The sequence below is a fragment of the Adiantum capillus-veneris genome, chromosome 20 (genome assembly GCF_014529385.1).
Source record: "Adiantum capillus-veneris isolate H3 chromosome 20, ASM1452938v2, whole genome shotgun sequence".
NCBI lineage: Eukaryota > Viridiplantae > Streptophyta > Polypodiopsida > Polypodiales > Pteridaceae > Adiantum > Adiantum capillus-veneris.
This window is the reverse complement of record NC_140950.1, coordinates 75,220,703-75,247,858: the sequence shown is the minus strand read 5'-3', so window position 1 is coordinate 75,247,858 and position 27,156 is coordinate 75,220,703. Positions and strand designations below refer to the sequence as shown.

General features: G+C 47.4%; 1 protein-coding gene across 3 annotated transcripts in view; it reads left to right on the top strand.

Annotated features, from left to right (window-relative positions):
* The window catches only part of CHR4 (chromatin remodeling 4), a 124,098-nt gene that overhangs the window by 82,197 nt on the left and 14,745 nt on the right, over nucleotides 1–27,156 (top strand). For all 3 annotated transcript variants that reach the window (XM_086492589.1, XM_086492588.1, XM_086492590.1), the window contains 4 exons: nucleotides 9,810–9,873; nucleotides 9,950–10,417; nucleotides 10,573–10,674; nucleotides 10,779–11,207. In XM_086492589.1, the coding sequence (XP_086348715.1) occupies nucleotides 9,810–9,873; nucleotides 9,950–10,417; nucleotides 10,573–10,674; nucleotides 10,779–11,207 (1,063 nt within the window). The remainder of the gene's footprint in view (nucleotides 1–9,809; nucleotides 9,874–9,949; nucleotides 10,418–10,572; nucleotides 10,675–10,778; nucleotides 11,208–27,156) is intronic.

The following is a 27,156-nucleotide window of genomic DNA, read 5'->3' as shown; positions in this document are numbered from 1 at the left end:
ACACAGATGATGCCCTTGTAGCATAAGGAGATCAATCTCTCCTCCCACAAGGCAACACTGAAGCTCCTGACGTAGTCAGCCCCTTTGTTACCGAAATTGGGGTCCACCTAATCCCTGCATGTTCCATGAGACGATCTTCATGGGGAGCGAGAGAACAGATACTGCCGCAGCAGCTAAACGTGCTATCTTCAAGGCTGGCTTGGATGGGGAGTAATCCATATCCGAACGTCCTCTAGATAGGCGTGACTGCAAAGAGTGCCTGGCCCAAGCCCAAGTAGACCGAGCCGTGTGTAAAGCAACCTCCTCTGTCCAGGAGTCCTTATGAATGTGTATATAGCATGGCGGGCACTGCGTATCAGCAAAGAGGTGAACCACAATGTGTCTACATCCTGCTGCATGTGGAGGGGTCACAACAAACTTGGCCAATGGCCACAGAGTCTGAAGCATGTCTGTAACTCCTATGTCTCCCATGTGGTGAGAGAACTCTAGGGCCTGTGTCTGGAGCCACTCCAACACTGAGTCGAGAGTCCACTCAGTCTGGTCACTGCTGCAAAGGGGAAAAGAGAAGCCAACCGCTGAGTCCAAGGCCTCTATCCCTCTAACTGTAAGGAACAGAACATGAACCTTGAAGAAGGCTGCCTCAAGGTCTGATGAGGAACCGTGTAAAGCCGTAGGCAAAGAAGTCCCATCGGCGCCGAATGTCGAAGCTCGTCAGACCACGAGGGACTACTGCAAAGGGAGATGTCTGTACTTGTAGAGGGGGTCGCAAGAAAGGCTGTCCCTCTCTTGCCAAGCGACTCGTGGCAAAGGTGCTGCCAAGAGAAGTCCTAGCAGTCGGGAATGGCCTTGCCCCCTCGGTCGACTGTAGAACTGGAGTGGGAGGGGTGGGTGTAGGACCAGGGGGAAGTGGGGGAGGAGAGGGGCGAGGAGGAGAGGCGGCTGGAGCAGGAGGCGGAGGGGGGCTGATGAGGAGCTGGGGAACTCGGGAGGAGGGGGGGCTGTCGAGGGTGAAGTTGAGGTGGGGGCTGGAGTAGGGACTTCGTCGTGCTCAAGAGGACCGAATCGGTTCCCCGTGGGAACCCACTGCCGCTGGGCAGGCGCCTGAGGACCACTCTGAGTGCCAGGCTGTCGCAGTGGCCCTTGCCGTCATCGACCACGAACCTACTGCCATCCCTCCTTCGCTGGAGCCCTAGGCTCGGAGGGTGGCTCTGTCTGTGTGCTCTATGTCTCTGCATGTGGTTGCTGGCCAGCCCTTGCAGGCTGGGGCTGGGCCTGTGGTGAAGGTCGGGGCCTCCTCCGTGGACAGGCCTTTGCAAGATGGCCCATTTGTCGACAAATGAAGCACTGATTCGGGAGGCCCGAATACTCGACGCTCTGTCTAAACCAACCCCCACTCACCCGAGGAAGTAGGATGATCTTCGGGAGAGAGTGAGTGTTCCTAACTAGAACGCGAGCTGAGGGAATGTCGGCCGCCTTGGCAGCTACTGAGGCTGCCGTGCGAGGTGTCTCTAGGACAGTCCCAATCGCTGAGTCTATCGTGGACAAACGTGGTAGGTACTCCCTCCGCAAACCAGGAAAGCAGACGGAGATGGGAATGTCTGCCTCCTCTACCAGAACATCTGAAGCAGGGTCAAAATCATGTCTCCACTGTCGAAAGTGGGCTTGAATTCCTTGGATGGTCAAGGGGCTCATGGCGATGACCTTGGACGCCATCTGAGCACATGGGAAATTTGATAAGAGCAGAGCCCCTGCTATAAAACGCTGGAGGTCTCAAACTCGATTTGATAGTAGCCTCGTCTTAGGATCTAAACGTCCAAGATCTTTCCCACCTCTGCAAGAAGACGGGCCTGGAGAAGATCACGCAACTCTCCTCTGCTGGGTTTGGTGCCGAGAAATCTTGCAGATGATGGAGGTCGCTTGGAGGCGCTCCACCTCTGCTGCCAAGCTCGCTTGCTCTGTCGGTGAAAAAGCAAGTGGGATGGTGGGCTCAGCTGGGTCGGGCGAGGGGACTTTTGAGGAGTCCCTCTGGGACGGAGCATGAGCCTCCATTTGTGTGTGCTGTTGTGTACAAAAAGGGAGGGCGTGTGTAGATGGAGGGCAAAGTGTGTGGGGGCAGCGAACGAGAGGGGGGAATTCTGGCGAGTAGAGGGTGGTGCGGGGGAGTGGGTTGGACAGCGCGCTGGCTGGGCGCAGGCAAATTAGCGCGCGGGGCTGGTATAGCGCGTAGGTAGGGGGCAGCGTGCAGTAGAGGCTGGTGAGCAGCGTGAGGGCAGAGGGGGGAGAGGAGAACGATGGCCGGGGGGGGGGGGGGGGGGGAGTGTGCGGGAGCAGCAGCGAGCGCTATGGCTCATTGTATTTTTTGTATGTCTCTACTATGAAAGAGAATTCCATCTATGTTGCCAAGTTGCCTTTGTCACCAAGAGGGGTATTTTTCTTGCTGCATTCTCTAGATATGTATATATTTATTTTATTTTTGCTCGATTTCCTCGAAACCCTTGAAAAGGTGCAAGTGGACATTGCATGGCCAATGTGAAACGTTGCAGTCAAATGGGTTTCTCACATTTGGAATCTAGGATGGTTAGTTGAGGATTGGTTGGCGAGCTAGTTAGTATTGAACTTTGATTAGTATAGAAGCGTGTGTGCCCCTAAATGGAATTTGGGTCACTTGGCAAGTCACTAACAACTTTGTAAGTTGGGAGGGGTTAGGAAACTCAACCATAAGGGGCATAGTGGCACATGGTTGAAGGAGAGTCACCTGCCAGCTAACTCACACTCTTGAAACTCTTCCCCAGCTTTGGGGTACCCAATAGAGAGAGAAGACTGATTTTGCTCATTTGTGAGTGGATTTGCAGATCTTGCAGCTTTATTGAAAGCTTGCCTTCTCCCTTGTCTCATTTAGCGCGATGACTTTGCTCGTGCATGTCTCTCCCCCTTACACATGGTAATCGTAATGTGCGACTAGTTGGGCTCCTCATATTGTGGGTTTTACACAAGTTTGCCAAGGCAAGAGCCTTCTGAACAGGAACTGGATTAGCGAATTGCTAATCCCCCACATGTACGCACAATTCCATCGTGAAAGATTGCGAAACAAGAGAGTTTTTCCACATGAAAAATCGCCCAAATCAAAAGGGCAAGTGTCCCATTGCATGCGGGAGCTTGTGAGACACACATAGACGTGTTTGCTCCGCTCAAAACGATTTAAAACAAGGGATGTCAGCTTGCTGCGTGGATAGAATTTGACTTTTGTTCAAGGCAATAGTCTCGGATCTCTGTAGGGAGTCCGTAGCAAAACCGCTCAATCTATTCCTTAAAAGAGACCTTCTTAAATGAAGAGGTTGGTAGAAAAGAGTCCCAAAACCTCTCGCAATAAGCGTCCAAAGAATTCCCTTTGTCATCCGAAGATGGTTCCAAGTGGTTCGTATATCCCGTTTGTACTCCTGAGTCAGCCAAGAAGAAATAAAGAGCCTTATAAATTTCAACCACTTGATCGGAGCTTCTTTTCTCACAAGAAGAGTGCACCACCATGTTCGAGCATTTCCTTTGAGAAAAGACGCTGCCCTTCTAATCTTGGAGTGGTCTGAGAAGCTCCCTTAGAGAAGGCTATGTCAAACTGTTGGATGAAGGCCAAGGCCCTCAGAGCATCTTGGAACCTAGAAAAGGATTCAAATTTTATTGATTGTCCACCTTTAAAATCTTTTGCTTTCTTGCTCGTCTTCGAGGAAGTCATATTGGTTGGCTCTGTAAAAGTGCTTCTTCTTTGCATAAAACATATGGTCATCGGAGTCTGAACTGTCAGAGGATGACTCCTCTGTAGAGCTATCAGAAACTGGGCAGAATCTGGGTTTCTTTGTCTTTTTTTCTTGCCCTTTTCGAAGCTTTGCTTTTTGCTTCGCTTTTTGCCTTTTCTGTCCTCCTCGCTCGAGTCCGAAGAGCTAGAAGAACTGACAGAAGAAGAGGAAGAAGAACTGGGTAGTCCTTTAAATCGTACATGCTTCTTCTGCTTTCTTGTAGATGCAAAAGAAGATTGAGGGCCCAAATAATTAGGGTAGTGAGTCCCCTTCTTGTGTTTTTTCAATTGCTTTTTGGATTGCTTTTTCGCGTCCAAAAGCTGTTGTTCTATAAGCATCCTCGGAGAAGGAGGTTTCCTGATTGCCGGTTTGATTGGTGGTTCGGTGGCTTTCTGCCACTGAGTGTGCACTTCAGCGATGGATTGCTGAGACAAAATTTTTGCAAACCGAGGGTCTTTCGCAAATTTAATCATCTGCTTTGTCCACGCGTTAACCTGCTGTCCACGTTCCATCTCTTGAAGTTCATACTGAGTAGGCTGAGGTGGCGCGTACTCTTTCTCTGTTAAATCGTTAAAATCTTTTGCATGGTCTCCTCCCGTATCAGCAGATGCAGAAGAAGTCGACTGATTCTTATCGGAATCCATAAGTGTTGCGAGAAAAGGGATCAAATTTCCCGGCAGAAGAGAAATTGATCGTGCTCTAATACCACTGTAACGAACTTGGACACCCCAAGTCAAGATTCTACCGCGACACAACAGAGATTTACTTCAAAACAATTCACAAGAGACGACATGGCCCGGCATAGTTCCGTGCGAAGAGGTATTGGCCCCAAAGACTGGCGCTCCTTTCGGTATTTATTTTTATATTAGTCTCTGTGCAAGTATAAATGAGCCTGCAGGTGCTCACTCTCAGTCTCTGCGTCCAGATGCCCTGAGAAGTGAGGCCCTTGGGCTTATAAATTCCTACAAGGGATGCCCAAAAGCAGAGCCCCAAAAAGTTCAACTCAAAAGCAAACTTCTCCAAAAGCTAATGGTCTTCAAAAGCTGTTAAAAACAGTCAGTGCAATTTACAAAGAAATCCATACGCTGCCACGCCAGCATGTAAGCGCGTTCTGCGGAGATCCGTACTGTCTGCCATGCCAGTAGTCGACGAATTATGTAGGGTTTCGTACACTGCCACGTCAGCCTGTCGGCGCATTTCTCGAAAGGCTGCTACGTGAGCAATTTGTGTGTATGTCCGTCACGTCACCAGTTTGTGACACTGCATCTCTTGTAAGAATGTACCACCTTGTTCCATGCATCGGCATATGTGCGATTATCAATACAAGGAAGAGGTTTTTGCACCGCAGATTTCATAGCAAGAGGTACATAATTATGAGAGGAAAGCTGTGAGCGTTTATTAATGGTCTTCTTGGGGGTCACCCAAGGAGATGCTTCCCCTGAATCCACAATCTTTCCCCTATTCTTGGTCTTATGTGCAGTTGCAAGATTTCCGTTGCTCGGAGTGTTTGGGAAACTAGTAGATTTGACTTTGCCTTTATCTAGAGGTGGAGTAACAGGTAAGGTAGAGGCCCGTATGGAGGGTGAGCTAGGGTTAGAGACCTCTTTCTCATTGGAAACAGCAAGCTTTGGAACAATTGAAGGAGGAGGTTGCAAATTAGGCTTAGGACATCTAGATTGCATGTGTCCAAATTTTCCATAGCGAAAGCATGAATTTGCAAATTTTCCCCATTTGAGCTTGAAAGGGCGTTTCCCAATGAGAGGGTCCCCTGAGTTCACAATAATGCCTTCCGGGTTGGGAACATCTCTGTCCCAAAGCACACAAAACCGATTTGTATTGGCATCAAGTTTGGGATGACATATCACATTCCCGAGGTGAGAAGCATAGGAAGAAAGTGTCACGAGGTGCGTTGAAAGTCAACTATTTCCATTCATACTGGGCACTTGTGGTGAATGAGGCTTTGCTGGTCTTTGGTAAGAGCCGAGGGCAATACATGTGTCATCTAATTACCAAAAAATAATGGGGATAATTCAAGCACATATTGTAGGCATCGATGTTTGCCAACAAGACTTCATAGAATCCTCTAGACACCTCTTATTGCTGGGCGTTTAAGAAGGAAATCTACCTAGTGGCCCACGCCTTACTCAATTGGCATCCTGCCCAGAAAGAACAAAATAACCGCATTGAGAGCATACCGAGCCACTCGGTCCATTAGAGCTTAAACTGGAATGAGCACCTCAATGGTGGGTTCCTGACCCTCTCAGGCATTCCGTGCATCCTCAAAATCCTCCAATGGATTTCACCCATTTCCGATTACTCTACGGCCATTTGTTTCCTACGTTGGTAAGAGCAAATGGTTGGCGAGGCAGAATCCGTCATACAACACAAGCCGCTTTGGACCTGGACCCTTGTTTGGGTGCACCCACACTTTTTTTTTTTGGTTGTATATCTTTTTCTTAATTTACAGTGGGAAACCTCAAAGCGAGTTAAACTTATCAAAAAGATCTGATACAAAGGGAAGCACACAGACGAGTTCCGTAATGTGAAGGCTCTAAAAGTAAACATAAGAGATCTGTGATATGTCCCCAACATCAAGGGAAAAATGTAATGATTGCCAAGCGAAATCTTGAATGAAGGAAAGAGATCCGCATTACGCTGATGGAACATGCAAAGATTGCGTTGGTGCCACAAAAACCAAGAATCTGACCCATGTGAAGAAGACCGCAAGTTGTTGAAGGGAAGTTGGGAGAATGCCAAAAGCCTAGAACTGTTTGCGGAAAACTCTCGAAGGAAAGCAGAGGTCCCGACAACCTAAAAGGCAGGCTTAGGTGAAGCGACAATCCCAAAGCAAGTGACTGACAGTCTCATCACCAGCTGAACATGTGACACAACGGGAAGAGCTGATGTGATGCGCACCGAGGAGAGTTTCAACAAGGAGAACTCTTAGCAAGCAACGCCATGTGCACACACACAGTGAGCGAAGAACAAAGAAAATAGCGATGGCGAGAGAAAAGCTTGTGATGAAGTTAATTTAAAACTACGCTAGAGAACTTTAGAAATCGACGAAGCCTTAAAAAACAAATACGTACGAAGGCTGCACAAACGAAACGAGGAGTAGAAAGAAGAACGCGAGCAATAAAAATAGGATGCTCACACACACACACACACACACACTTTTTTTGTAAATCTTGATTTAATTCGCTCACACATGCACGCACGCGCACGCACACACACACACACACACACACACAAGTAGATCTCTCTGTCTCTCTCTCTCTCTCTCTCTCTCTGTGTACTTTTTGTACTGAGACACTATCAGATTCACCTATTGTAACTTTTGGTCTCATAAGGTCACTTTGGCCTCTTGAAGACGTCAATATAACATTCATTTCATATTATCTCTCTCTCTCTCTCTCTCTCTCTCTCTCTCTCTCTCTCACACACACACACACACACACGCACACACACATTTTTTTTAGGAGCAAAAGTATAACCGTGCTCCGAGGAGTACTAGCCCACAGATCCAAAACACCTGTGTCACTGACCATAGCATCCCAAGAAGAACGTGCAGAGTTCAACATATGCAAGTGGCTAGTTGTATTGTTCGTGTTTGCCAGCGCATTATTAAAATCCCCGCATCAAAAAGCATGTGAACGCCAGGGGTATTGACCAAATCTTGCCATAGATGAGATCTTTGTGCCGAGGCAGTATAAGCATAGATACCAGAAAATTCTAGAATATTTCCTTGCACAAGACATTGAACAACCATCCAATGCCCCCCCGGGTCATTATGAGCCAAAACCGGCTGCAATTCATGACGCACCATCATTAAAAGACTCGAAAAAGAGCCAATAACAGGTTAGAAATCTAGAATCCCGCATAATACGATGATTGGCCAATGAAGTCGTGTTGATTATGCTCCTGTAATACCACTATATCTACCTTATTTGTATGTACATAGTGCCAGATTAGCTTCCACTTGTCATGGTTGCACAATCCGCGCACATTATCATAAAGCATCTAAGAGGAGAATGCATCTGTACAGTATTTACAAGAGAACCACGAGGCACAATCACAAGGTAGTAGAATTGCCCGTAGGCACATCCGTCTCCACATCAACAATCAACAAAGGGGATTCCATATGCGTTCATTGCGAGGGATTTTGATGCATCGGCAACGACGTATATGTCGACCCAAGCAGAGTATCTTTATATGAGTGAACCACTCTATCCCACGCTTCAACTAGCGACTTACGATCATGAGATGCAGATGAAGAAGTCTCACCACCTCTCCCATCAAAAGCAGATACATAATTTCTTGAGATAGGCGAAACACGAGGTTTTGCAGTCTTCTTGGGAGTTTGCCAACCATCAATGGAATCTGCCATTTTGGCTTTACCTTTGGTATGAGTCTTTGCGGCAGGCTGTGCATTAGCTAAGCTCTTAATTGAGTCTTTACCCTGTTTAGCCTTCACGCTTCCATTACAATCCCCCATCTTCGGCCTCAGAGACAAAGAGGAGGGAGAAGCAACATGAGTTCCAGCCGTGGGAACAACAGATGGTGGCAATTTAAACAGACTCTTGGCATTCAGACTGCATATGACCAAATTTTCCACAACTAAAACATGCACCTGCAAACTTACCCCATTTGAGTTTAAATGGCCTTTTGCCTACCATTGAATCACCAGGGTCAACCGTAATTCCTAACGGCGTCGGCTTGTTCGTATCCCACAGCACGCAAAATCTATTGGAATTAGTATCCAAGTTTGGGGGCATATCACTTTGCCCAATTGAGGAGCCTAAAGAGGTAAGAACTGCTTCTAGGTTTGCGGAAATCGGACTATTTCCACCCAAATTGGGCACCTCTATCGTATTAAACTCTGATAATCTTTAGTAAGCGCCTATGGCAGTACATGATTCTTTTGCATGTTGAAAAACAAAGGCGACGTCTCCAACAAACACAAACGAGCATCCATGTTTGCCAGTAGCACCTCATAAAACCCAAAATACACCCCTCAGATTGCTTTTTTTCCAACAGAAAATCAATCCATTGACCTACATCTTGTGCCGAGGGCATCTTGTGAGGGAAAAACAAAATAACGGCATTCAATACATATTGTGCAACCGGATCCATCAGCTGCTGAACCGGGAATAACCACTTCAGTATCGGGTTGTTGGCCTTCCCAGGCATTCCGAGCATTTACAAAGTCCTCCGACAAACACTCTTTAATGATGTTTGCAGCATCCATCGAGGACAGATCGACCTGTTTCCTACGCTTATATACAGCTTCTTCTGCCATGACCAATCGAAACCACACTTTCTACAGAAAAAAGGTCTTCTTCAATTAGAGAACACTGCTTGAAACATACTAGACTCTCACTCACTTTTATTGATTTATCAGAGTATCTCTGTACAAAACCACAAAACTGTACATGAACGAGTCGCTGTTCTATAGAAATCTGAACAAAAGTGCACCAGAAGGGCTAACAGCACGGAAACCCAATTCACTACAATAACAATTTACTGAAGGGCCGACCAAACATTGGAGAAAACTCTGCGCAAGCTGAAATCTGCAAGCTGACAAGCCAAGCTGCAATCGGAGCAAAACACACACACACACACACACACACACACACACACACTCATGCTCTCTGGCTGTAACAGCAGATCACACAGGTCACAGAAGAGAAACCATGTGTGCAGCAGAAAACAGTCTTCTGTGGGTGACAGGGAGCACACGCTGGAGGGCTGAAGACGCTGCTGGAGATCGCTCAAATGGGCAGAGGGTGCCACAAGGGCACGTGCAAGCAAAGCCCCCCCCCCCCCCCCCCCCCCCCCCCCCCCCCCCTCCCCAACACACACACACACACACACACACACACGCACGCGCACACACGTGCACACATACACGTGCGCGCGCACACACGCACACACACACAGAGTATATGTGTCTTGAAATGTATTTGCTTGTATTCTGATGATTGAATCAAAGAAAGCTACATAAACTTGCGTCTCTTGCAGTTCATATGTGGATCCTAAAAGTCTAAGCATTTACAAACCAAACATTGAGAAGCTTGTCAAGCAGGTGAGCGACTTCTTGCATTAGAGTGGGCCAATCGTTTATGCACAGAGCACGTGATTATCTCCCATTTTGTATGCAGAGCTTTAATATACCGGATGAGAAGGCCAAGTTCGAGGCATCAATTGTGAAAGCAAACGAGGTTTATGCAATGAACTCTGATGAAGGGTTGATCTGCCCTCTAGCAGAGTTGGATGGGATGGACATGGAGGACACTTCAAAACAGCAGAGGAAGAAAAGAAGTGGCTCAGGTTCCAAACAGAGGAGTAAACTTGGAGCTACAGCTGCAGATGGATTTAAGGATGTGGACGCAATCAAACCTCGAAAGAGGCAGAGAGAGAGCAGGGAGTTGAAACTTAACAGGTATATAGATTATATAGAGTTCGAAGAAGACCCACAAGAGCTTAGTGCAGACACACAGTCTCAGCATCGTGCAAAGAAGAGGCGTCTTTCTGCAGTTCGTAATGGACTTATAAAAGAATTAGCAGCAAAGCAGGATATTCTTGATCATGAGATCGCTTTTCGGGAAAAAACAAGGGGTGATGATGGGGTAAGAGCTACCTAGGATTCCGGTTACTTTTTCTTGGTTTTAGGCCGTTCATATCTAAGCTGTTACCACTGGCAAAAGTTGGGCATCTTTTTTTTTCCTACACATTTGGCTATTGTTTGGCTTTTAAGATCTTCTTCTTTACCTTGTTGGTGCAGTATTTTTTTGAATGCGTAGTGTGTGACATGGGCGGCAATCTCCTATGTTGTGATTACTGTCCTCGTACCTATCATCTTGACTGTTTGGACCCACCATTGAAGGTTTGTCTTCATATACTTCTTGGTATTGTGAAATGTGAATTTTAATTGCAACCCACATTGTTTCTCTCATAAGCTTATTGCCATGCACATGTTCAATACCACAGCGTGCGCCTCCTGGGAAATGGCACTGCCCAACATGCCGAGAGAATTTAGCTTCTTCAAAGGTTCCACTTTGTCGGAGTTTGGACTCGAAAAGGTCGAAGTCAAAAAAGTCTACTATCAGCACTTCTGATGCATTATTGTCATCTTCCAAAGATAAAAAAACTGACAACAGTGAAGCCTCTGCATCTGCCCCGTCGCTACCACAGAAGAGAACAAAGAGTTTAAGGAAGTTTGATGATGGACGTGCTGCTATCAAAGCTTCACTGCAAGCGCAATTATGTTCACTGTGTGGGACCAATATTGAAAGCAACAGTCGGTCTTTGCAAGGTGCATGTTTGTGCAAGGACTGTGATAAGGCTGGGGGCCTAGACACAGGAGGCTCACCAGAGAAAGAATCAAAGCAAATGGGCACTTCTGATACAGAAGTCAAGGTATCACTTCCGTAGTTATGTGTTATGCCTGGATACTACTTGCAATGAGGTCAATCTTGTGGCAATGCACCTATGATCATTGGTGACAAGCCTGGTGTTTGTCTGTTGCCAATAGTGTAACTGAGTTTTTCTGTATAAGGGCACATAATAGCTAAGTATAGTGGTGAAACACAAGAGCCATGAGAACATCATGTATATTGAAGATATACGCCTAGGCTCCCATGTCTGAGTATAGCGAAGGATACTACCAGACTTCAGACCCTTGCAATTGTTTATGAGTGTATATCAAATGCAATTTGGAAAAGAGTAAGCGCGTCCAGGGGGAGGGAAAGTTCGGAAAAATAATGGCATGCAGTTCATACATTGGATCAAAATTGGGTTAGGAGAAAAATATTGTTTGCCACGAATAAATCTGGTGGCTTTCAAACCTGACTGTGTGTCATTGTCCGATTTCCATCTATAGTGACGAGGTTTATGATTAGAATTTTCCACTAGGCCTGTCTTAAAAGTATGTCAGATCTGGTCAGTTTTTAGCTTGGTTTTTAGTCATTTTGGCCTGTCCTGAAATTTGGGTGTGAAGTACCGTACCTCTTATGTTTTTTCTCTTTGTTAGAAAAATATCAAACTTGTATTATTTTGGCATGAGGAGTTGGCTGGGCAGACTTTCAGTTAAAGTGGCAATCAAATAATACCGTTCACATGCACATAGGGTTAGATGTGCAAATGACATCCCTCCCTTTTTATAGTGAGGTATTGGCACCGAGCTGCATGGCTTCCTTGTAGTCTGCCATAAACTCAAGGTAATCAATGAGGAAGTCCTCGTCCACCCACACTTCTTCAGGGGTTCTGCGATCCTTGAACTTGAAAAAGTACTGTCGTGCTTGTTTCTTTGAGCCATGGCAAAAACGATGCAGCAAAATCTGCTCCAGCTCCACGACTTCAGTTTCATCTACAATCTTGTGTTTGTCCTCTTCAGAAATTTCCTTTGGTGGATCTTGAAACAACTTAAAGCAAAAAAAAAAAAAAAAACGAACGGCTCGTTGCTGCCTCTCCCCCCCCTCCCTTCGCCTGCTGCCTTCGCGCCCCCTCCTCTGCTGCGCGTGGGTTGTTGCTGCAACGCGCTTCTCGCTGCTTGTAGCAACAGTTTTTAGCCAGCGCGCGCCCGACGCTGCCCTCACCCGCTGCTATATCCAAACACCCCCCCTGTCACAAACGGGAGCGCATAACAATATAAAATACATTCGGATAAATAGATTTTATCACTTATTACTGAAGCCAAAGGATATAGAGAGAAATAGATAGAGAGAGAGAGATAGAGAGTGAGAAGATCGACACAGTAATGGGGACCAGAAGATGGGCTGGTCCCCCCCCCCGTAATAGTATCTTTATTACTGAGGAGAAGTCTATACAAGCACTTGCACCGAACGTATTACCACATTCGTTCTAGAATAAGACTTGATGGTTCCCGGAAGCCTCAGCTTCCGATTCCTAGGACAAAACCCTATCCCAAGGAACTTCCGTTCCTTATTCCAATTCCTCGAGAATCAAGGTTCTCGCCTCTGGATCTCACCTTCCAGACTCAGGGCATGGCATCCCTGCAACTCTTTTCCAACTCTCTTTCCAGAGTCCTCTTCCCGCAAAACAACTCTGCTTTCCCGAACACGAAGTCCTTACTTGGGAATCCCAACTTCCAGCTCACAACTTGAGAGACTACCTCTCTCCGATCTGTGGATCTACTTCCCAAACTCGGGTACGAAACCCTTGGGCTGATCTGGCTCTAGTTCCTCAGAGCGCTTTTCTCCTGCAGAGGCTCATGCCTTCCTCTGCTCCTACTCCCTCACGAAGAGGAAGTACACCTGCAATCAAATACTCAAAGATCATAACATGAAAATCGTTACCTTCAAAGTCTTGACGCTCGAAACGCAACTCGATTCTCGGGTTCCTTCTTGTGAATCAGCCCCGTCTACGACGTTTATGGGCTGAAAACAGAGAAAAACAGCACCTTGTCGCTATGGAAACATTCTCCGTAGGCACTTCTTCGCGAGGGAACTCGTGCATTGGGTCTTGGCGACATCTGGTACACTTGGGGCAGCCATGGGCATCACCGGCAAACGTCTTCTTTGCGGGTGAACTCTGCAGCAGCATCTCCTTCTTGCAAAAATTGGTATTCCCCTCTGAGTGAGGGCATGTGATGCTTTTATAGCTCCTAGCCACGGGCACGAATAGCTGCTCGCGTAGAGATCGTGGACGTTTTTTTTTACTGTTCTGCCAGAAAAAGAGAGAGAAAACGCTGGCTGATCTGTTGCCTTATTTATCAAATGGCTGTCCACTTATTAAGTGGACGGCCGGCGTATTTTAAAAATAGTTTGAACCTGCCCAAAAACTCAATAAAACCTTATAAGTTAAAACAAATGCTTTCACAGCACTTCCCAGGCGTCCCTGGATGCAATCACATGCATAATTGCAATGCAGACATAGACTTCCTCGCGGGAAAGCATCTGCTTTCCCGAAAAGCAATCCTGCTTTCTCAAAAAGCATCTGTTTTTCCTCAAAGTTTCCTCTGAACCCATCTTCATTCAAGTGCTTGCTTTTCCTTGTGCACAATTCCAACACAGTTCGGAATTTCCTCCCGACTATGGATATTCCCTTTCAGATGCACCCGTCACCCACCTTGTGACGCATCAAGAATACCCATCACCTAGTCCTTTCCTACCAAACTTACGGTACAATCTCCTTCACGATGCTCTATGTCACCCATCCTATGACACATTAGAGATCTCCGTTCTCGGATGGTCGGATACTTCTTCCTGATGCTCCCTGTCACCCATCCGATGTGACGCATCAGAATTACCCGGTCTTGGTGGCCTTACAGATATTCCCTTTCACAGTGCTCCCGTCATTACTCTGAATGACGCACTAGGAATATTCTGTACTCGGATGTCTCTAGTGAGAAAAACCCTCTCACTTAAAATTCCAATAATTCATTTAGAATTATTTTTCCTTGATGTTCCAAGCGAGAAAACCCTCTCACTTATAAATCCAATAGTTCATTTAGAATTATTTTTTTTGTCAGATAAAGCCAATTTAGCAACACCCCCCCCCCCCCCCCCAAAAAAAAAAAAAAAAGAAAAAAAAAACTGATCTCCATGCCCAAGACCACTTTGATTCTGAAATGGTTAAAAAAGGCATACAGAAACTTGCAAATGGGAAAGCTCCGGACATACTACACTTGAACTCAGAAATGCTTAAATGGTCAGGTATGAGAGCCAGAGAGTGGATACATAGAATGCTAAACCAAGCCATTGTTCAAGGGCTACTTGAGGATTGGCAAAAGAACTGGATCAAAGCACTTTACAAAAAAGGGGATGTAAATCAGCCTACCAACTACTGTACCATTATGGTAGGATCTTGCATGGCAAAGCTTTTGTGAAGCATCTTAGAACAAAGCATAAGCACATGGGCGGAGACAAATGGAAAACGAGCAAAAGAACAAGCAGGTTTTCGACCAAAACATAGCACCATTGATCACCTTGTTTCACTCAGGGTATTAATGGAAGAGAGTCGGCTAAAGGGAAAAACATTATATTGTTGCTTTCTAGATTTCACCAAAGCCTTTGATACGGTCCCGAGAATGGGTATATGGAAAAGGATAGAATGCATAAAAGTACCGATGCATCTCAGGAGTGCGGTAGCACGTCTCTATGACAGAGTCATATGTCAACTTAAAACGCACGAAGGGCTGTCCAAAGCTTTCTCGAGCAACATGGGGGTCAAACAAGGATGCCCTCTCTCCCCTACTCTTTTTGGATTGTGCATTGATCAAATAGAAAGCTTCCTCCCTCAACTAGAAGGGGATGAACCAGCCATTGGGATGCTTACACTTCTCATGCTCATCTATGCAGACGATGTGGCTCTTTTCGCCCATGACATTACAGCTCTACAGAAATTGGTCGATGCGTTACATGCTTTTTGTGAAAATGTGGGTCTATCAATCAATGTAGACAAAACAAAGTTCATGATTGTAAAGACTCGTAAGATGGATATCCACGCCCCCCTCATGTATCAAGGGAAACAAATTGAGAAAGTCGACAGTTTCAAGTACTTGGGGATTGACATCCCGTGCAACTATGCTTGGGGACAATGCGCACATAATAGAATTGACATCGGCCATGCCAAGTACTATCAATTTGAAAACATGTGCACACAAAGGAGCATAAAAGGATGGGAGATAAAAGCGACCATTTTTGAGACATGCATAGTGCAAGCCATCCTCTACGGAGTGGAAATCTGGGGAGCAAGCATTTCAGCCCACACATGGAATGAAATTGAAAAAATTCAGAAAAAGTTTCTATGTCGACACATGGGGGTCAAAAAGACGACACCATACTCCGTGTTACTCTTGGAGACAGGCAAGAGACCACTAGAAATGAAAGCATTGCAAAAAATGTACACGTTTATCATGAAGATCAAAGCGATGCCTACTACTCGAATCCCCCGCATTGCATGGGAAACGGGATGTGCGCCACAAAAGACAAAAAAAAGCAAATTTCTATCATCGAGCCTCATACAGGACATTAAGAAATGGTTCGCTAAATGGAATGTAGAGGCATATGTGGACATGCTTATTGAGGAGGGCAAGGATGGAAAACACATGCTGAATTTTGAAATTGCATTACTAAATAGCCTCCACACCAAGTGGAAGACAACGCAACACCGCTCGAAATTTGAATACTATTGCAAGCATGTCAACACAAAGTATTGGGAAGGCTATAGCACAAACCCAATGGAAGCCCAGGCCCACATACGAACACCCATGCCCCACATGGCACGAAGAGCCATCTCTTTGATGCTCACAAGGTCACATATGCTCGAGAAATGAAATGAAATGAAATGTTATATTAACGTCTTCAAAAGGCCATAGTGACCTATGAGACCAGAAAGTTACAAGGTGGTGGATCTGATACAAAGTCAGAGTAATAAAATAACATAACAACTGCACAAAACAAAGATACATAATATGGGATCCTAGATTGGTCGATGTGAACTAAGCAAAAACTAAGCAAAAATGGGCGGCTTGTTGAGATAGCTGAATCACAAGAGATCTAGCATCGGTCGTTGGCGAATCTCATCAATTTCCTCCATGGTTAGTAGTCTGAACGGGCGCCGTGCATGCCTGGCCAGCGTGCTCCGAATCTTCTGACGTAGCCTCCGTCGATGCTTTGTAGTCCTCCGCAGTCGTGGGCGCCTGGATTTCCCCAGTTCAATCGCTCGGTCGATTAGTGTGCCTCTGGTGTGAGACAAGGGGGAGCTTTGCTGTAGGAGTGGCTCCCGCGGCTGTCCCGTGTCTGCTCTGAAGAAGTCTGTGATCCGTCTTTGAGACTGGCTAGCCTCGCCATTCATCAGGCTATCTGTGTGTCTGCGCAGCTCGAGCAAGAACAAACCCAGGCATCTCTGATCTTCGTATCCCATGACTCTTGAGAGTGGCCCAAACCCTCTCTGAACAAGCAATGGAAGCGGCCTCGTATCTCGTAGTAGACGGGGCGGCGGCATGTATAATGCAGCTCTGTCTCAGGTTCCATGTCACACAAGGGGCATGTCTTGGCCTCTGCTGGTACTCGGCTATATCTCCCAGTGTCAATCCGCAGTGGGTGAGAAGATGTGCGTAATTGGCCAATAGCACATCGTATCCCATGAGACAAGTGGGTATCCCATGTATCTGGGTCTCGTCACAAAACCATCTTCCGTAAGCTGGAGAAGGTGGTCTCTGTAGAAAGCCATCTTCGTGCCCAATTCTTGTGCTAGTTGTATCAATGTCCTCCTGGTGTCTAGCTGGGTCAGGTCTTGGCAGATGAGCTTGGTGATCTCTGACTGTGTAAGAGTGAGAGATGGTGCATCCAATGAGTACTGGAATGGTGGCAGCATGTCTATGCTGAACCCATGCGCCTGAAACCATGATGTCATCTCCCCATACCAGCATGTTGTATCTCCTTGTATGGCTAACTGTCGAGAGGACTCAAGTGCTATGCGAGCATATCTGTCTCTAGGAAGTTCCCATGTGCGGTTTATGAAGGAGACTGATCTGGTGAGCGCCTCCACCACTAGTGGGGGGGCCGCTACCTTTGCTCGGATAATGGCCCGCAGTACTGATGCCTTGTCTCTAATGAGCTGCGAGATCATAGAGACGAGAGGTTTCTCACCGGGCCTCCCGCGGTGATCCAATGAAGGTCCCCATATCTCAGCTCCATAGAGCAATGCTGAAGCCACCAAAGTGTCAAAGAGCCAGAGCTTCGTCCGGGGCTCCTGAAACTGAACCTGCAAACACATCTTCTCCAATCTACCCAATGCTGCGTGGGCTCTAGTCAGTCTAGTCTCTGCTGCTCTTTTGAGTGAGAATGCAGGTCCGCTAAAAACCACTCCAAGGTAAGTGTAAGCATCTGAGTACTCCACAGTCTCCTGGCCGTATGTGAATGTAGGTGCTGACCTCCTGATCCACTGTGGGGTGGTATTAAACACCATAACCTTGGTTTTACCAAGGTTGACAGACAAACCACTTTCGTGGGCAAACGTATGCAAAGCGTCCAATTGACGTTGCATTCCCTCTAGGGATTCGGAGATCAACACTATATTATCAGCATATAACAAAAGTGGAATCCATGTCCCTGCCAATTGTGCACCTCTATCTCCATCGCTCTCAATGTAGTCAGAAACCTCATCCACATACATACCGAAAAGAGTAGGAGAGAGCGGGCAGCCCTGCTTCACCCCAATAGTGGAGTGAACCGGTGTAGAAAGTCTCTCCGGGGTGCGTACATGCCCTACTACTGATCTGTACAATGCCATGATCCCCCAAATGAGCTCTGTGGGTACTCCCATTTCCTGTAATCTGCGCATCAATCTAGCTCTGGGTACTGTGTCAAAAGCTTTGCGGAAGTCCACAAAGCTACAATAAATCCGTCTCCCATGAGAACTACCTTCCTCGATGATGGCCCTGAGTGTCAAGATATGGTCAAGAGTAGAGAAGCCTCTCTTGAACCCTGCCTGCCCAGTTGCACGCATTCCTTCCCTCTGTGCCCATCTACTCAGCTGTTGCTCAAGAATGGATGCATATAACCGTGCCAGTGTGTGCCCAATCATGATAGTGCGATAATTCCCAGGCTCCATGGGGTCTCTTGACTTGAAGATAGGTACGATCGTAGATAGGATCCAAATGTCTGGTAGGCCCTCACACATGGCACGGTTAAACATAACTGCTAGAAGCTCTGCTAGAAGGTCTTTGACATGCATGAAATGCTCAGTGACTAAGCCATCACGATCATATGCTGTCCGGTCCTCATCCTGTCAATAGCTTTCTTCACCATCTCAGCGGTGAAAAAAACACATGTGTGTGGGCATGGATCGGGGGGGTTGGGGAGGGGCGACTGTCCAAGTACTGTGTACAAAGATGATGCGTATTGACCCCAGGTCTTTGTGGAGGAAAAATAGTAGGGGGGGGGGGGGGGGGGGGGGGGGGGGAGACTGCTCATGAAAGAGCCGCCACGCCTCACGCGAGTCCTGACTCAAGAATAGCTCATATAGATCCTGCTCGAGTCGAGCCAAAAAAGCCCTCTTCTTCCGCCGCACCAGGCGTCGGAAGTCAATCTGTGACTGTCCAATTGTGAGATCCTGGATACTAGAGATGAGATTCGGCTGTGCCATGACATAGTCCACTGTGCTGGCTCCATGTCTGTGTGGGAAGCATGTAAAACCTCCCGCAGCAGGAAATCTCTGTAGGCCATTCAAGATGGCCAATCCATGTGCGATGCCCATGTCTATCAGGTGTCGCCCATACTCAGTATATTCCACATCGTGTGATAGTCTGGACAGGCCCGTCTCTACAACATCTAGCTCTCTTAGCATCTCCTCTGAAGTATCATAAAACACTGCCTGGTGATGGGCAGTCCTAGCATTGAATTCCCCTAGGATGATAATGTCACCATCCCTAGAGAACTCCCATATGTCATCATCCAAAATAGAGAAAGGGGAGTGTCCTTTGGGTGATGCATAATCTGATGTACTCGGGGGAAAGTACCAAATAGCTAGGTAGAGATATCTGCCTGTCTCTGCTTTCAATCTCACCCACATGTACCTAGCCTGCTCATCCCTGCGGGCTATATGTATCAATGGCTGCAGATCCTCTCTAAATAACACTGCCACTCCCCTGAGCCCCGCCCTCTGTGCTCTGAGCGTGTCTCTTGTTTGTAAGTTGTCTCCCACCTGTATCCATTGATGTGAGGCATGGATTGCCCAAGGGCCTGGTGTGTCTCAGAGTAAAAGATGATGTCTCTTGCAGTAAAGCTATCCTCAAAAGCACCCAAGACGCATGGATCCATTACAGTTCCAGGCAGCCACTTTGAGTGTGGTCCCATAAGTCTCGCACCGTCATGTGGAGCGTCGCTCTAGTATTACCACTTTTCCATCTTGGTAAAAGGCAATCTTGCCTTTTCCCTTTGCCGCTCTAATCGCCGGCATTACTTTCTGCATATGAGAGATTTGCGAGAGGGTGAGATCATCCCCGAGAAAGATGCCAGTCTCTTTAAGAGTTGGTCTTTTCTTCAAGAAGGACTTCTTCGCTTCCATGGAGGGAAAACGGAGGATGAGTGCTCTTTGTTTTGAGGTTTCTCCACTGCTTCCATTTTTCTTTATGTTGCCCACTCTCCATGCCCTTGTGTGCGTCGGCTCATGAACCCCCATCAAGGCTGTGAGTTCTTTTACTTCTTTGTCCACATTGCCTTTGTCTTTAAGACCGCAAATTCTCACATGTAAAGCGTGCACCCGTCTTCTTTGCTCCTCCTCTAGTGTCTGATTAATGATAGTGGGTGTGGACGTGGGCGTTATCTCCTTGCCTTTTCCTTTCTTGGCCACCTTGATCCATTTCTCGGCTTCATCCGCCTTCTGTTGAGTTTTGGTAAGAACATCCACCCAAGAAGTCGTCATTTCTTTGTGTTGCTCTTCTCCCTCTTTGATGGCCCGTACTTGCTCCTTGATCGTGTTGATTTCTTCGATTACTGAGGGTTGCAGTTCGCCCTCTTCCAATGTGTTTCTTGATCGTGCTTCGGCGAGATCTTTCTTGAGTGACGCAATCTCTTCATCTTGAGTCGTCACTCGGTCTTCCAGCATACTTATCTTGCTCTCTTGGATCAGCAGCGTCCTTCAAGCATGTTTATTGTGCCCAAGAGATTGCGGTTCATCTTGGTAATGGTCTCTGTCATTTCCTCTTTGCACTTTTGAATGGCATCCTCTAGGGGGTCGGCTTTATCGTTCAGCTTCCTCATGGTTGATCGCCATCCGCAAATGAGTCACTAAACGTACGTGTGCACCCACACTAGCAGCGGGCGCGGTAGCTGGGCGAGTGGGGGAGCGTGAGGAGGTATGGCAAGGGAGGGGCAGCGATAGAGTACAGACGAGAGAGCGAGAGAGAGGGGGAGGGGGCCGACGGGGGGTGGGGGTGTGTGTCGGCTGCTGGCCTTGCTACGCGTAAAAGAGCAGAGGGTCAGGGCATCGCAGCCGATGAGTACACGAGAGCAGAGAGAGTGGGAGTGGCGCGAGGGGAGGTGGGACTGTAGGGGCAGCGCGGCGGGGAGCGGGGAGCAGGGGCAGCGCGTGAGCAGGAGCGGGGCTGCAGGCGTAGCGCGACGGGGGGGGGGGGGGGGGGGGGGGGGGGCAGTGCGGCGGGAGCAGGGGGCAGCGCGAGGGGGGCGAGGGCAGCGCAGGGGCAGCACGACGGGGAGAGAGAAATGAAATGATATATTAACGTCTTCAAAAGGCCAAAATGACCTATGAGACCATCAGATACAAAGTGGTGAATCTAATACAACGTCTGAAGTACAAGTACAAAAAGTACTGAAAGTAAAAAATGAAAACTGAAAATGAGTGTGAAATGTGAAATGTGAAAATGTAGAATAGGCCCTCAATGACAATCTGGGTGTCGTGCTAGAATGCCTCTGATCCTCTGTTGGAGTCTCCGTAGATGGAGTGTGTGTCCCGGTCGTGGTTGTCTCGATCTCCCGAGCTCAGTCGCCCTGTCAATGAGGGTGCCTCTCGTATGAATGCGGGTACAACCCTGTGCTGGTGGTTGGTCTCTTGGCTCCCTCGATCCAAAGAAGTCTGTGATCTGTCTCTGCGACTGTCGTGCTCCATATCTCCTCAATAGATTATCTCTATGTCGGTGTAGCTCAAGTAGATATAAGCCAAGGCATCTCTGATCCTGATACCTCATGACTCTATCTAGGGGTCCAAAACCCTCCCTGAATAAGCAATGGAAGCGCCCTCGTATCTCATAATACACAGTGCAGTGGCATATGTAGTGTAGCTCTGTCTCTGGCTCTCTACCACATAGTTGACATATCCTAGCTCTGTCTCTGGCTCTCTACCACATAGTTGACATATCCTAGACTCTGGCGGTATCCCTCTGAATCTACCCGTCTCAGTCTCCAGCTGGTGTGAGGATGTGCGAATCTGACCAATAGCACATCGCAGACCATGAGACAAATGAGTGTCCATATAGCTCGGACGAGTCACAAACCCATCTCCCGAAAGTTGGAGAAGGTGCTCTTTGTAAAAAGCCATCTTCGTGCCCAACTCCTGCATCGGCTCTACCCATGTCCTCCTGGTGTCCAACTGTATTAGATCTTGCCGAATTAGTCTAGTGATCTCCGTCCGTGTGACTGGCAGGGAGGGTGCATCTAGGGAATACTGAAAAGGAGGCAATCTATCCATGCTGAGACCATGCCTCTGAAACCATGAGGTCATCTGCGCATACCAACATGATGCATCTCCTTGCATTGCTAACTGTCTAGAAGACTCAAGAGCCAATCTAGTATATCTGCCTCTATGTGTATCCCATAGACTGTGCATAAAGGACACTGATCTAGTAAGAGCCTCAATCTCAATAGGAGGGGCGGCTACCTCCGCTCGAATAATCGCATGTGGTACGGAGGCCTTGGCTCTATTATCTGGGATATCATAAATACCAAGGTCTCTCCATGTTCCTCCAACTGTCATGATTCACAGATGGTCCCCAAACTTGGACCCCATAAAGCATAGCTGAAGCAACCAAAGTATCAAAGAGCCATAGCTTTGTTCGTGGTTCTTGAAACTGAACCTACGAACACATCCTCTCTAGCCCTCCCAATGCCGCATAGGCTCTGGACAGTCTTGTCTCTGCTGCTCTCTCTCAGAGTAAACCTCGGTCCGAATGAACCACCCCAGATATGTATATTCATTTGTGTACTCCACAGTGTCCTGACCATATACGAGTGTAGGTGCCGATCTCTTGACCCACTGTGGTGTGGTGTTAAACACCATAACCTTGGTTTTACCAAGGTTCACAGACAGTCCACTACCCACTGTGGTGTGGTGTTTAAACACCATAACCTTGGTTTTACCAAGGTTCACAGACAGTCCACTATCCTCTGCAAAGTTGTGCAATGCATCTAACTGTCTCTGCATGCCCTCTGCCGACTCTGATATCAACACAATATCATCAGCATTTAATAATAAAGGAATCCATGTCCCTGCTAGCTGAGCGCCTCTGTCACTCTCTGTGTCAATGTAGTCAGAGACCTCATCTACATACATACCAAAAAGTGTAGGGGACAAAGGACACCCCTGCTTCACTCCAATAGTGGAATGAACAATGTCAGAAATCCCCTCAAGAGTGCGCACCTGGCCAGTCACTGAGCCGTATAAAGCCATGATCCCCCATATGATCTCTGTGGGTACTCCCAACTTCAGTAGCCTGTGTATCAATCTGGCCCTCGGCACTGTGTCAAATGCTTTGTGGAAGTCCAGAAAGCAACAATACATCCGTCTCCCATGTGCCCGACCCTCCTCAATAATGGCTCTGAGTGTAAGAATATGGTCCAAAGTGGAGAAACCCCTCCTGAATCCAGCTTGTCCTGCTGCTCGTATGTCCTCATTTTCTGCCCATTTACTCAGTTGTTGTTCAAGAATGGATGCATACAACTGTGCCAATGTGTGCCCTATCATAATAGTACGGTAGTTTCCTGGCACAGTGGGGTCCCCTGCCTTGAAGAGAGGTACAATAGTAGATAATCTCCAGGACTCGGGTAGTCCCTCACACATGACACGGTTAAACAACCGCGCAAGAACCTCTGACAGTAAATCTCTAGCATGTATCAAGTGCTCTGCCACGAAACCATCATGATCATATGCTCTCCTAGTCCTCATCCTGTCAATGGCGTTCTTCACCATCTCAGTGGTAAAGAAGGTACTAGTGGCTGGACATGGTTCTAGAGGGTCTGGTAATGGTGGTTGCCCAGGTACTGTATATAATGATGCTGCATACTGACCCCAAATCTCGGGAGAGGTAATCACTAAAGGAGATGAGTGCTCATGGAAGAGACGCCACGCCTCACCTGAATCTCGACTCAAAAAGGGCTGATACAAATCACATTCCATCTGGGCTAAAAAGGCCTGCTTCTTCCGTCGCACTAAGCGCCGAAGGGCAATCTGAGACTGTCTATATGTAATGACTCCCAAGTATAAGCTCGCTCTGAATCTGAACTCTCATCTCTCTGCATTCCTCATCATACCAACTATTCTGAGGCATGTTCCCAGAATGTCTTCTCTGATCTAGTTGAGTGTGTGGGGTATGCCTCTGCTGTAGCCCCATGCAAGATCTCCGTCAATAAAGTGGTGATCTCTTCCACTGTATATACAGGCTCGGCTGCCCACATCCGTCTGTAAATTTCTTCCACATAAACTGAATCCGTCTCTGGTGTAAAAGTATACCGTGTGTGTGCAATCCTCCGTGGTGTCTGAGAGGCACTATACTGGAAAGAGACTGAAAAAGTCAGGACAGCATGGTCCACTGCTACTCCAACAGGCCTAAGACCCACATTGAGATCCTGAATATTAGAGATGAAGCTCGGTGAAGTCATGACATAGTCCATCGTACTGGCCCCATGTCTGTGTGGAAAGCATGTGAATCCCCCAGACGAAGGAAAAATCTCTAGACCATTAAGTATGGCCAGACCATGGGTAGTCGTCATCTCCATGAGGTATCTCCCATACTCTGTGTGCTCGCTATCCTGTGAGTGTCTATCAAGTCCCATCTCCGATATATCCATCTCTCTAAGCATCTCCTCCGAGGTATCATAAAATACCGTTTGGGAGTTGGCCGTGCTGGCATTAAAGTCTCCCAAGAGAATGATATCTCCATCTCTAGAGAACTCCCATATGTCATCATCAGGTATAGAGAAAGGGGATTGCCCTCTAGGTGAGGTATAGACCGATGTGCTAGGGGGAAAGTAACATATAGCAATGTATAAGAATCTGCCTGTCTCAGCTCTCAGTCTCACCCACATGTATCTCGCCTGGTCATCTCTCCGGACAATCTGTAATAGCGACTGCAACTCCTCCTTGAATAAGACTGCTACCCCTCCTGAACCTTGACTCCTGAAGAAGAGAGAGAGAGAGAGAGAGAGAGAGAGAGAGAGAGAGAGAAGAGAGAGAGAGGGGAGAGAGAGAGGAGAGAGAGAGGGAGAGAGAGAGAGAGAGAGAGAGAAGAGAGAGAGAGAGAGAGGAGAGAGAGAGAGAGGAGAGAGAAATGAAATGTTATATTAACGTCTTCAAAAGGCCAAAATGACCTATGAGACCAATCAGTTACAAAATAGTGAATCTAATACCATGTCTGGGTACAAAAGAACTAGAAAAGAACTAGAAGTGGAACAAAATACTACTACTACTACTACAATCTAAAACTACGTGGGTGTGTAGCAGCTGATACAATAGGTACCCGGTAAACTGGATGTAACAGTGTGTGAAACAAAGATGGAAGAAATGGTGAGGATCCATCCTCATCTGCACTCTGGATGTCGAGAGAGTATGGCTCGAATCTTCTGTTGTAGTCTCCGTCGATGCTGTGTAGCTCCTCTCCTCAGTCGCGGTCGTTTGTATCTCTGTAGCTCCAATGCTCGGTCGATGAGAGTGCCAGTAGTGGTCGAATGAGTGTGGGACGAGCTTTGCAGTGGTGGCTGCTCCTCTGGCTGTCCCATATCTAGTGAAAAGAAATCTGTAACGTGTCTCTGGGACTGCCTCTCTCTAGCTCTCCCCAGTAAAGTGTCTCTATACCTGTGTAACTCAAGTAGATATAGTCCAAGACATCTCTGATCCTCATAACTCATGACCCTAGATAGAGGACCAAAACCCTCTCTGAATAAGCAGTGGAAACGCCCCCGTATCTCATAGAACACTGTGCAATGACATATGTAGTGCAACTCTGTCTCTGGCTCTCTCTGGCATAATCGGCATATCCTGCTGTCTGCTGGTATCCCTCTGAATCTACCAGTCTCAATCTCAAGTTGATGTGAGGATGTGCGTATCTGACCAATGGCACAACGCAAACCATGAGACATATGTGTGTCCATGTAGCTGGGTCGAATCACAAACCCATCTCCTCACCAACCTGTCCATGGTGAAGCCATGCGTCTGAAACCATGAAGTCATCTGTGCATACCAGCATGAAGAGTGTCCCCCCCTGTAGAGCTAACTGTCTGGAAGACTCAAGGGCCAAGTTAGAAGCCAGTCTCTAGCATATCTGGCTCTAGTAGTATCCCATAGGCTGTGCACAAAGGACACTGATCTGGTAAGCGCCTCAATCTCCATGGGGGGGGCAGCTCAGCTAGCTAGCTGCTCGAATGATCGCGTGAGGACCAGGACTTGGCTCTAATATCGGGAGTCATCGATAGGGGATGGAATCGGGAGATCATAGATACCAAGGGCCTCTCCATACGTCTCCAACCATCCTGGCCTCAGAAGAAGGTCCCCCATACCTGTACCCCATACATCATAGCTGAGGCTACTAAAGTATCAAAGAGCCATAACTTTGTCCGAGGTTCTTGGAACTGAACCTGCGAACACATCCTCTCCAAGCCTCCCAAGGCCGCATAAGCTCTGGTCAGTATCTAGTCTCTGCTGCTCTCCCCAAAGAAAACCTCGGCCCTGAAGCCATGTGAAGACTATCCCAAGGTAAGTGTATGCATCTGTAATACTCCACAATCTCTTGAACCATACGTGAAGGTCGGTCCGATCTCCTGATCACTTGCGGTGTGGTGTTAAACACCATGACCTTGGTTTTACCAAGGTTTACAGACAATCCACTATCCTCTGCAAAACTGTGTGTAATGCATTCCAACTGTCGCTTGCATATACCTCTGGTGAGTTAGTTAGATCAAGACAATATCATCAGCATATAACAACAATGGGATCACGTCCCTGCCAGCTGGGCACCTCTATCACCCTCTCTGTCAATGTAATCAGACACCTCATCAACATACATACCAAATAGAGTAGGAGACAATGGGCAACCTGTTTCACCCGATAGTGGAGTGAACTAAGTCAGATATCCCCTCTGGGGTGCGTGTACATGTCCATCCATGACTGATCTGTATAAAGCCATAATCCCCCAAATCAACACTGTCTGTGGGCACACCCCCATCTCCTGCAGTCTGCGCATCAGTCGAGCTCTCGGTACCATGTCAAATGCTTTGCGGAAATCCAAACAAGCTACAATAAATCCGTCTCCCATGTGACCTGCCCTCCTCAATGATAGCTCTGAGTGTCAGAATGGGTCAAGAGTGGAGAAACCCCCCTTGAAACCTGCCTGCCTGTCCCTTTGCCCGTACACCCTCACCCTCTGCCCCTGTTACTCAAATGCTGCTCAATAATGGAATGCATACAATCGTTGCCCGTTACTCTGAACTGCAATAATGGATGCATACAATCGTGCCAGTGTGTGTCCAACCATAATAGTGCGGTAATTTCCAGGCTCTGTAGGATCACCTGCTTGAATATAGGCACAATAGTAGACAACCTCCAAGTCTCAGGTAATCCCTCACACATGGCACGATTGAACAACACTGCAAGAACCTCCATCAGCATATCCCTA